Genomic DNA, 12,340 nt, shown 5'->3' with positions numbered 1-12,340 from the left:
AAAGAGCACCTGTAAAGCCTTACACTGTCCCACCTGCTGCATATGCATCAGGATAGTAGACCATCTACCAGATTTTAGTCTATAGTATGGGACAAGAAAAAAAAAACCCTGTCCGCTAAACGTCAGTGTCTTTGAAACTTTACAACCTGTTTATAATGCAGGCCCTCCATTAAAAAATTGTAGTCTCCAAGAGAAAGCCAAGATGTTCTCATCAGGGTTATTTTCTCAGACTTGACAAAGATCCTCGAGAGCCACAGAAGACATTATACACTGTTTTCACTTGCTGGGTATTCAAGTAAACTGATGTGTAAAATCAGTGCAGTGGTCCTTTAATCTTTTTTCCAAAGGTTTATTTATTTTGATCAAAACTTTGGCTTATTCTTGTAACTTCAGTCTTGAATGTAAAAACAAGGATTGCATGAGCGGCACAAACCACTATAAAACATCATATAAAACCTTTGAGAGCAGTCAAGAAATTTAGCATTGCAAAGTGCTCTGCAGCATGTGCAGAAACTTTAGTAAAGAATTCATGTTTGGACTGAACAGGACAGACAGAGACTGCACTGCTTGCCTTTCCCAGCAGTCTTGCCTGGGGGCAACCAACTGGCTGTCTGGCCAGTAGTCAGGTACCTGCGAGGCCTGTGCTGGCCACGGTGCCGGCCATGTTTACCAGATGCACTGTTCCCTCAGGTGAGCGCACTACAGCTGGCAGCTTCGGAATCCAGCAAACCCACTGGCACTCAGCCCAAAACATGCTGTATGATGTCTGAGTCTGAGAACTGCACAGATAAACATGTCTGTATGCACCACACAGAGCCCACCCACTGGACAAGACAAACAATGAGTACAGATAAACAGCCACAGACTGCACACTGTATGCTCAGTGGCAGTTGTATGGCATTGTTGCCATTAGTTGGGATAAAAACAGTTAACATTAATATATCAATATCAATATCGTCAGAGACAGAGTGGTGTGAATTCCCAGTGGAACATCTTTGACCTAATTCAAGTAGACTATTATGCACAAAACAAGAATAGATATTCAAAAACTTGAGGAAACATTTCATCTGCTGAATGGACTGTAAAAAGCTTCAACTGCCTCTTAAAATCTGAATGAAGTCTGAGCTACTTTATTGTGATTGAGCAACATGTTAATAGCTAGATGTATTGGCTTTAAAATATTACATGTAGGGTAAGACAAGGCAATATTCTGTGTTTTTCTTATTATCCCATGTAAAGACCCAAACCAACAATCAATGTATACTACTAACAAGTATTGTGTGTGTATCCAAAGCCTGATATATATTATTCCTCTGTGCCATAGAGCTCCATTGTTGTCCAAATACTATAAAAAACACATCAAAGTAGTTTAGTTTTAGTCAATCCTTCATACACCTAGCATCATTCCAGACCTCTGAATCACTGTCACGACTTAATCAATTCAAACAGATAGTCAGAGTCAGAATCAGAGTAGTTGTGTGGGTGGGATACAGAATGGGGGGCAACAATTCCTTCATACCTAGCTACATCCATGAAAAATACTGACAGAAAAATGGGTACAAAAATGATGACAAATGTGATTGACACAGCTATACAGGTTGTTGTAAGTTGACTTACAGATATAACAACTTTTAAAATGGTGTGTTTCCTCGATCTTTTTAAAAAACGTTAAATGAATCCTAGCAACTGCTGCTGCAGCTTCCATGTTCTCACTACTGACAGGTTAGGGCAAAACAAAACAAAGTAACACTAACAGAAATTGGCTAACATGAACACAATGTCAGACTGAATGTAGTGAAATAAAATGGCAATTCAGTTTGATAATCAGGCTAACAAACATTGTCCTGCCACTGTAAATAGTCACCAGAGCACCAAATATGTATTAATGTGCCACTGAAAATAGTCCTAGACAAATGCACTACATACTTCAGTTTGAGTAATGTTTCCTAAAACTACAGTGCCCAGGTGTTTTAGGAAGCGAGCAACTGCCCAAGGAACCAAGACTCTAAGGGCCCCAAAGGCCCACGGTTGTCTGTGTGGTAATCTGATTAATTGCAAATTTGTTTGGTAATATAGACCACTAAAGCCCAATTAAAAATGTTTAGGTGGCTCCTGCATTCTTAACCAATATATATTGGTGACCAGGGGTAGCATTTTTACTCAATTGGGACCCAGAGTTCATTTTCACCCCTGGGCCCCCTAGTGAGTTAATCTGGCCCTGTTGTACCTAACTACTGTACTTTAGTATTTTAAGTTTATGCGAAACTTCTACTCCACTTCATTTCAGAGGCAAGTAGTAGTTAGTTTAGTAGTTTTTATTCCATTACATCTATCTGACAGCCCTCATGTGAGGAGGGCCCACAAAGAAGCTTGAATGAATAGCCGTGGATGCGGGGAGGGGCCCATAGAGAATGCCTATGTATAGGGTCCAGAAATTTGTGCTAGTTTTTCTGCAGATTAACATTTTGAAAATGCATAATGTGCAAATGAAAGATCATGCATTCCTATACAGTAAATTAAATTACACAGCAATATATAAAGTAGATAAATTAGCCACAGCTCCTCCAGCTACAACATAAAATTGCATGAGTAATAATATTAAAAACCAATAATATAATATATAATAATGTACCTCTAGTAAAACATTTGAATAAATATACTTTGTAATTTTTTAAAAATTATTATTATTATTATTATTATTATTTTCTTCCACTGCTTGTTGTATCATAGTTTTTATGTCATTTTTACAACTGATGACATGTGCAAGGACTGAATTTCTATGAGGATTAAAAGAAAAACGATTCCCCTCAAAGCAATGGCAGCTCAAGCACTTCTTGTCTTCTGTTTTTATGTTAATTTTTTAATAAATTTTATTGAATGCACTGAAAGAAAAGGAACTTTTCCAGAACCTCTTCATAAGAAGGCGCATTAGCATAAATTCATTCCAATGTAATCCGTACCCTCCACCAACCTGGGATATCCTTCAGTATTAGAAGGCCACCTCACCTGTTTGAATAGGAAATGATTTGCTGAGTGTGTCTGCCTCACACAGCCAAGTGCTCTCTGAGTTTAACCCATCAGGTTAAAGATAGATCCCCTGAGACCCTCTTCAGCTGCACTGAGTGTGCTGTGTGTGCTTCAGTCAGCTTCTGTTTGTTTCTTCCCTTTTGATTTTCCTCATGTCTAATGTACACATTGTAACGCATTCTCCAGGGGGTGACTGGTTTATCATTTAACAATATGCACTTAGTGTACAATTAGGCCTGAATATAATAAATTAATTTCCTTTCAATGCTACAGTTCGGCGGAGAGAGAGAGAGAGAGAGAAGGGAGGGTGGGGGAGCACAATGCAAATTCCACCTAGAATTTTAAAATAATAATAATGTAATGGTAGTGGTAATATTCATATTAATAAAGTAATAATAATCGGGGTAGGAATAGGAATGGTAGTGAAAGGAATAATAATGACAATAATAGTAATAAGACTAATAATAACAATTGTAGGAGCAGTTGTCGAGCAGGAACACAGGGGCAGCAGGTGGCCCACAACCACAGATCCAGACTCTGCAGCTCCGGAGGCAGAATAACCTGCTGAAAGCAACAGAAGGAGAGAGGAGAAAGATGAGAAATCAAACTATGGGAGAGAGAAGATGTCGAGTTAGTAACATGCATTAATGGGATAAAAATGCATATAGTTGAAAAGGGAGAGGAGGAGAGAGGAGCTCAGTGCATCATGGGAAGTCTCCCGGCAGTCTAGGCCTATAGTGGCATAAGTAAAGGAATGGTTCAGGACTCACCCAAGCCAGCCCTAACTATAAACTTTATCAAAGAGGAAAGTCTTAAGCCTACTCTTAAATGTGGAGATGGTGTCTGCCTCCCGAACCCAAACTGGGACCTGATACCACAGGAGAGGAGCTTGATAACTGAAGGCTCTGGCTCCCATTCTACTTTGGACACTCTAGGAACCACAAGTAATCCTTCATTCTGGGAGCGCAGTGTTCTAATGGGGTAATAAGATATTATGAGCTTTTTAAGATACGATGGTGCCTGACCATTAAGAGCTTTGTAGGTGAGGAGAAGGATTTTAAATTCTATTCTGGATTTTACAGGGAGCCAATACAGAGAAGCTATATTGGAGAAATATGATCAAATGAACAAATACATGGACTGGTTTTTCGGCATCATTTTGAGACAGGATGTGCCTGATTTTTGCAATGTTACGTAGGTAAAAAAAGGCAGTCCTTGAAGTTTGTTTCATGTGGGAGTTAAAGGATAAATCCTGTCAAAGATAACTCCGAGGTTCCTTAGGGTGGTGTTGGAGGCCAGGGCGATGCAATCTAGAGTAACTATATCTTTAGATAATGGGTCTCAGAGGTGTTTGGGGCCAAGTACAATAACTTCAGTTTTCTGTGTCTATCTTCTCTTCTCTATCTTCAGTGATGAATTTAAAAGTCGTTACTACTGAGGGCTATAGGAATACGTGGCCCAATAGAGCTGTGACTCTCTGTCAGCCTGGCTATAGTGCTGAAAAGAAACTGGGGATGTTCTTATTTTCCTCTATTATTTCAATTATGATTGTTAGTTTTAGTCAACAGAAACTGAAGACGTTTTAGTGTAGTTTTCATCAGTGAAACTGAGCCTCATTTTCTGAGGTTAGAGCTGTCCCCATCTTTGATGTGTACAGTTACCCTGGTTACAGGTGTTGTTTTCGTCTACAAAGAGGTTATCGGAAATGCACTGTTTACCTGTATTTACCAGATTGTAATACAATGGACTGACTCTCCTCTGTAGATCCAGTTGTCATTCCCAAACTCTGGCTGTTTTTGTTTACAGCTTTGGTTCCTGCTCTCTGGTAATTATTATAGCTGTGCTCTCCACTGCCGAGCAGCATGATCATTTTGAAGGTTGCTTCACTCATTAGATGTGGGCAATACCACAACATTTGGTTTTGATCCGACACCAATACTCTTTACTATGAATAATATACTATATAGGAAAGAGCCATGGTACATAATTTATGATGTGAATGCATCATTAACTTTACATGCATTACCACCGGATAATTTGCCAAACATTAAGCATTTCCCTTTGCCATTTTTCTATTAATAACTTAACATTTACCATTAAAAACTGTCTTGTGTTTTACAATTATTAACTGTTAACTGTGTGAATACTATATAATATATTGATTGAATGACAAGTATTGTTTTGTTGCCACATTTGTTTTTGTGGAATTTTTTTTCTTCTAAGAACTGGTAACATTAGTTAAAATTACTGGCATAATATTACTGAAAGGCAAAATGCTGCTGATTAGCTAAATTAACTACTGAAAAGTTTTTATTTGTCCACATTTTGTCATAGTTTTCACTGATGAAAATAAAGTAGTCATAAGTCACCACTGTTGCTGATGATACCGCTTGAATGTTCATTAACAGGCTTGTGTATGAAAGTAGGTTTCATTGAGACACAAGACACATACTATAACAAGACTTAGAGTTTACAGCCATGCTAGCGGTGTGAGGCTGTACTTAAGCACAATGGTGCTTTGAGCTAATCAGATCAGAATCAGAATCAAAAATATTTTATTGATCACCGAGAAACTCTTTTGTTACAGCTGCTCACTATCATGTCAGTGCACACAGGAATAGAAGTACTAAGCAAAAAATATAATACACTATAATACAGGTCAGATAAATTAAGTACCAACTGGGTATAAGTATAAAATTAAAATAAGTGTAAAGTACAAAGTGGATTACCGGTTGATGATAAGTATGTACACTATAATAATACAATGTAATAATATAAGTAATATGTAATAGTGCATGTACTGTCAAGTTAAGTGTAGCTTATTAAGATTATTATGAGACGGTGGATATTGCACAGCAGTAATAGAAGTATGAATAAATATCAATAAATTAAACTGAAAACAGAGTATATTGCACAAGAGTATTCAACAGAGAATATTGCACAATTATTTTAAGTATTACAGTGATGTTACTGGTCCAATGTCCAGTTTATCGACTTAAGGTCATATAGACTGACACTTAGAGGGAGGAGTTTGATGGCCACAGGCAGGAATGACTTCCTGTGGCGCTCTGTGGTGCATTTTGGGAGGATGAGTCTTCCGCTGAAGGTACTCCTTTGTTTGACCAGCACGTCATAGAGTGGGTGGGAGACACTGTCCAAGATGGCCAGCATCCTCCTCTCTGACACCACCGCCAGAGAGTCCAGCTCCACCCCCACAATGTCACTGGCCTTACGGATCAGTTTGTTGAGTCTGTTAGCGTCTGCTACCCTCAACCTGCTGCCCCAGCATGCAACAGCATACAGGAGAGCACTGGCCACCACAGACTCATAAAACATCCTCAGCATTGTGCGGAAGATGTTATTCTTTTTTCAAATTAATCTAAAACTCACTTCAGAATCACATCTTGATTTATATTCTGCTGCCCAGTCTGTGACATACTTTACAGGACAGGTCCATTCTACTTGTAACAGTATGTTTAAAGCTTTCTGTATGTCCCCATGGTGTTGAGAGTCGTGCTGTGAGGCAATTCAATTCCAAGGGCCAATTGATTGGTAAGGAAACCTTATTTTCCAAGTATTGGGACAACCTGCAAAATGCAAAAACCTCAGCAAGACAGATCTGCTGTCACGTCTTACAGTAGATATCAGGTAATCAATGTCACATACCTCCAGTGGGGCCTGTGTGAGCCTAATTCCACTCACTGGCGCAAAACAGTGAAAACCCTTGGGTTAATCAATCATCAATTCAAAGAGCACTCTTTAGTTAATAGTCCGGTCTTTACCCACTGAACGGCCACTGCATTTATCTTTGTGAGCCAGCGGATGCTCCCTCTATGTGACAGAGGGAGGAAATGGGAGCAATATGTTTTACTTTGATTGCTGTATTCTCTTTCTCACTCAGGTTGCTGCACTATAATACTGCTATCATGATTTGAAATTGAAGCTTGGAGCAGATTAATTATCTCTAACCTCCACGGAATACATTTGATTGATCAATTTTGTAGAAAACAGCATGCTTGAATGTGAAAGTCAATATTTCCTGAATGATAAGTAATATCTCATGATGCATCATTTCACTCAATACAGTAGAATATTCTTGCATTGACAGGGCCGGCTCAAGCCTTTCTAGGGCCTTAAACTGAGACCTCTTCCGACCCACCCACCTCTTTGAAATTCCACAGGATTCTTCAATATTATATACAAGAGGTACTGTAAGGTGAAACTAGTGGCAATTGTAACGTGACTTACTGAACAGGAACACAGCAAACCAGCATATAAGTATTTTTAAAGATACACAAAGTATAAAAGTATACCCTTTAAACATGTGCATACAGTGTGCAAATTGCTGTAAGGTTTGCAAAATGGATGTAATTATAAGTTAAGGAGATGTATTGCACTTTGCCAGAAGTTTCAAAGAATGTAATTGTAAGTCGAGGACCTCAGCAGCCTTCCAGTCCACTGATGTCCACATTGCGACAGAGTGAGGATGAGTTAAAAAGTTCGATGGCCACAGACAGTAATGATCTCCTGTGCCACTCGGTGAAACACCTTGGGGGTATGAGTCTTTGACTGAAGACGCTCCTCTTCTCAACAAGCATGTCGTGGAGGGTGTGGGAGACGTTGTTCAGGATACTAACCATCTTGAACAGCATCCTCTTTTCCGTCACTGCCTCCAAAGAGTCCAACTCAACTCCTCCCCCAATCCGTGAGCCGGCCTTCCTAACTAGCTTGTTGAGCTTGTTAGTGTCTCTTGCCCTCATGCTCCGTCCACAGCATGCAGCAGCATAAAAGATGGCAATGGCCACCTCAGATTGGTAGAATATCTGCAGCATCCTGTTGGAGACGTTGAGGCCTCTGAGCCTCCGCAGGATGTAGAGCTGGCTCTGGCCCTTCTTATAGAGGGCCTCTGTATTTCCAGCCCATCTAGCCTGTCATTATTGGCTAGTAATTTTAGTTTACTAATAATAAGTTTCCTTGAAAGAATTATGTAATTTGGTACTAATCATAGAGAAAATATAACTGCTACATTTAAGCCTAAATATAATTATTAACTTATTGTAGATAACTTTATTCTCTATATATTTTGAATTGTATGCTTGCCTGTTCACAAATTTCACATTTTTGCAAGTTCTGCTGCCCTGATGTGCTAAAAGACTCTAGGTTACGCTAGCAGTTGATTGGAATGAATTAATTGGAACTGAACACTCACTTCATTTCACCTATAATTAGTACCAAATTACACTGATTTTTCTGGAAAACTTAATTATATATATAATTATATATGGAAATTATAAGGACATTACAAACCCATAACATACTGTTACCAAAAAAGACCACTAGCTATAAAACATGGATGTAAACAGTGCAGGTTTTTCAAATGTATTATGAAATTCATTCAACACATTTGTTAGGCCTCAAGAATACACAAAATGGGTTTTGATGAGAAATACTGAATATAAACATAACTGTTTACAAGAAAACTCCACAGAGTAGCTGTCCATAAACTCATAGTAATGTTAAAGGTGTAAGTTGCTAAATCCTAACAGGTTAAACAACGCAAACAGGAAAGTCAAGGAGATATGTAGCCAACCATCCCCCAATATTAACATTTTTACTGTGTTAATCATAATACACATTTTATTGTGTTTTTTCTCCTTTCCCCAGGTTACAAGTGCCCACGCCTCAAAGTCGGAAATTGTCAAGTCGGGAAGCCCGAAATCCACACTAAAGCATATATGGACAGAAAGCACTAAGGATATGTCCATCAGTAGGCTGCTGTCACAGACTCTACATGGCAAAGAGAACAGCACAGCCTTGGACCTTCGCTATGACACTCCAGAGCCCTACTCTGAGCAAGACCTCTGGGACTGGCTGAGGAACTCCACAGACTTGCAGGACTCGCGGCCGCGGGCTAAACGGCGGCCAATGGTTAAGACGGGGAAATTCAAGAAGATGTTCGGCTGGGGGGACTTCCACTCTAATATCAAGACAGTCAAACTCAACCTGCTGATCACCGGTAAGATTGTGGATCATGGCAATGGCACCTTCAGTGTCTACTTCCGCCACAACTCCACAGGCCAGGGTAACGTTTCCGTCAGCTTGGTCCCTCCAACCAAGATAGTGGAGTTCGATGTGGCGGCACAGCAGTCCGTCATCGACGCCAAGGACTCAAAGTCCTTCAATTGCCGCATAGAGTATGAGAAGGTGGAGAAAGGCGCTAAGAACACGCTCTGCAACTTTGACCCATCCAAGACCTGCTACCAGGAGCAGACCCAGAGCCATGTGTCTTGGCTCTGCTCCAAACCTTTCAAAGTTATCTGCATCTTTATTTCCTTCTACAGTACCGACTACAAACTGGTGCAGAAAGTGTGCCCGGACTACAACTACCACAGTGACACTCCCTACTTCCCCTCCGGCTGACGTTCCCATACATTCACATACAGACAAATGGATGAGTAGAGCACAGACTGGGGCTTCTACCCATCCCAGAGAAATGTGTCCCTAAACATGTCCATATCAAAGTGTCAGCCATCCTAACTGATTTCCCAATTTAATGTTCTGAATTTTGTAGAGAGAGCAGTTACTTTTAACTGGTAAAGAGGTGGTATATAGGACTGTAATATGGTTGAAATGACCTGAAAAACTCTTTGATTCTCTCTTTGATTATTATCAGTTAGAATTTTGTTCATGAATCATGTTTAGTCCCTGTTGAACCATGTGAAGATATTAGGGGCTTATCCTTTTGTTATCACTATTAAACTCTGCCCTTTGTTTTTCGTTTAGTTCACACTTGTTGTCAAACTAGATGTTAATAACATTTTCCTCTTTTAGCATATTTTATGTACAATGCATTAACTCTCTGGACAACAACATATGGACTTTTTGCCCCTCCTGTGCTATTTACGCTCTTGCAGTTTATCCTGCATAACTGGAAAACAAAATTAACTCCTCAATTAAAAATAATTAAAAAATAAAATCCTCAGAGTTTTTACAAAATCTGCAAGGCAGCTGAAGAGGACAGTGAAGATTCATATGTGAATGTGATACCTTTAGAAATGTGAGGTGCTCTTACCTATGTAGGGGTGAGCTACAACTGAGCAGGCTTCTCCCTCAGACTAGTTTCAGTCAGGAGAGAAAATGTGTAAACACGCTCAGATATTGTAACACTGTCAATCTTCAGCTGTCATCAGAGCGTTCCTGCTAGTGCAGCTTGATGTTGAGTTTGTTGGGTGATTGGTTCATTCTCAGCTGATTGAATGTCTGATTACCTAACTGATTGATCAGCGGGTCGTTTGTGGGGGATGGGGCTTGCTCATTGTCTCTTAATATATCAAATGTAATGTATTGAATTCTATATCTTAGAGCCTGATTTGTATGAATGGTTTGTATTGTACATAGTTTATCCCAATTGCGCTGCTTCTGTACATGCCCCACATGAGCTGTGTTTACCCCTACCTGCTAAGTCCTCTTGTTCACTCCATTTATGCTTGTTCTTACCACAAACAAAGAAACAAAGAAAATGATGTTGCTGCCCTAGTTGTGAATTTCTTCAAAACAGCAGTCCTGTACAGAAGCTGTAAAACTGACTAAATATATTAAAAGTATTCATTGAAAGTTTCTTTATGGAGGGTGGGGTGGGTGGGGGTGGGGGTGGGGGGGGGGGGGGGGGGGGGGGGACTTGTACATATGAATTAAAGAATACAGTAAATTTTATCAATTGAATGTTGTTATGTGTGAGTTCTTTCTCTGACTCTCTGAATGATTTATTGAAGTCTGGTTACATATCACTACCAGTGTGTAGTCACACACTGAATTACAACAATGTGGTTCTCATTTCCTAAGAGGCTTGACAGGAGAATTAGGCAGCACAAAGAGAATAGAATTTACTGTATTGTCTACTATGTTGTGGATGGTTACAATATCTTATTACCTTTGTTGTTATTTTTCATTTTTCATCCATTTCATCCATGCACTGATTTCACAACCCTATTGCCCCAGTGTGCGAAATACTCTATGACAATCGGAGGGGTCCTATATGCTTATCTATATGAAGCGGGGAAAAAATAACAAATGTTATTATGTTTCAACAAATTTGCAGAATGGGAGGACATTTTTCATCACAGCTCAGCATCAGAACCGACCCTTTACCTGCAGTTATCTCTAAATCAATTCAGGGCCCAACCCAGCCTGACACGTTAAGATAAGACTCGCGACCTGAGCAATAGGCTAATCAAATATGCTCTGAGCTGGCTGCTCTGCAGTACTGGCAAAAACTGTAGCGGCGTACAAACAATGCACTAAATAAATGTTAGAAAATAAATACAGATATATATTAATAAAAATGCAGTGACACGTGCAGATTGCGCAGGTAGAAACACGCTCTATGTTTTCAGTATTATTATTTTCACTTGTGTTTCCTCCTGCTCAGACCAACAGGATGGCACAAACACACACCTCTCCAAAACCAAAACTGTGCATAATATTATGAATTGTGTAGACACCCTCATTAATTATCTATATCTTCAACAAGACACCAGGATTTAACTGTTAACTGACCTTGTGTCCTTTTCTGACACAGCTGACAGCTGCTCCGTAAAATTCAGTTTATACTTTGAGATCATTTGTAGAATTGCAGCAGACTGGGAAACCCCAGTTTTTTTGGAGATTTAAGACTGTTTAAGAACATTTTCCATTGGATAATTAAAGACAGAAGACATAAATGAGGTTTTTTAAATGTGTAAAGGAGGAACAGAACCGCAGAGTTCCGAATGTATTATTTCTCCTAAATTAACTGTATGCTTTTCAGAATTACAATCAGTGCCGGAATCCGTGCCAGAAGCTGCAGCACCAATATAGGCTACATCAGCGGCCCGTTCACTGCCTGTAGCATTTTTTGGGTTGCTCTTCAACTTAAATATAATTGTAAAATAAATTTTACAATTATAGATAAATGGAAATAATTAGTTATATTTTGAAACCACCCCAAAATTGGATTTTTGGAGGTCTTAGGTGTTTTTTAGGGCGTCCGACAGACCTGTTGATACTGGATGATTCTACAAAAATGGTTTTTAACACTCTTCCAACATTTTAAAAATAAGTTTTACAATTTCTGTGCAGAGCAGCTATGGTATGCATATAAGATTTGGGAAAGATGATGGTTATGGCAAATAAACAAGTTTAAGATGCAGTTAGGGTTAGGCCACTAAAATGGTGGTAGGGGTTAGTGCTAAGGTTAGGTTATGGTTGAAAACAAAGCAAAAATAATTGTCAGGTCTACATATGAGTGGATTTTTTGTTTAGCCTTGTGAAAGAT

The 12,340-nt window shown here is 39.3% G+C and overlaps 1 protein-coding gene across 2 annotated transcripts in view; it reads left to right on the top strand.

Moving 5' to 3' along the window:
- nxph1 (neurexophilin 1) overlaps positions 1-10,656 on the top strand; it is a 54,549-nt gene extending 43,893 nt beyond the window's left edge. For both annotated transcript variants that reach the window (XM_044172398.1, XM_044172397.1), the window contains exon 2: positions 8,692-10,656. In XM_044172398.1, the coding sequence (XP_044028333.1) occupies positions 8,692-9,447 (756 nt within the window). In that variant the 3' untranslated portion in view covers positions 9,448-10,656. The remainder of the gene's footprint in view (positions 1-8,691) is intronic.
- The last annotated feature ends 1,684 nt before the right edge of the window (positions 10,657-12,340 follow it).

The sequence above is a fragment of the Siniperca chuatsi genome, linkage group LG17, assembly GCF_020085105.1.
Source record: "Siniperca chuatsi isolate FFG_IHB_CAS linkage group LG17, ASM2008510v1, whole genome shotgun sequence".
In the NCBI taxonomy this organism is placed as follows: domain Eukaryota; kingdom Metazoa; phylum Chordata; class Actinopteri; order Centrarchiformes; family Sinipercidae; genus Siniperca; species Siniperca chuatsi.
Note: the sequence above shows the minus strand (reverse complement) of the source record. Positions and strands in the feature narration are given on the sequence as shown.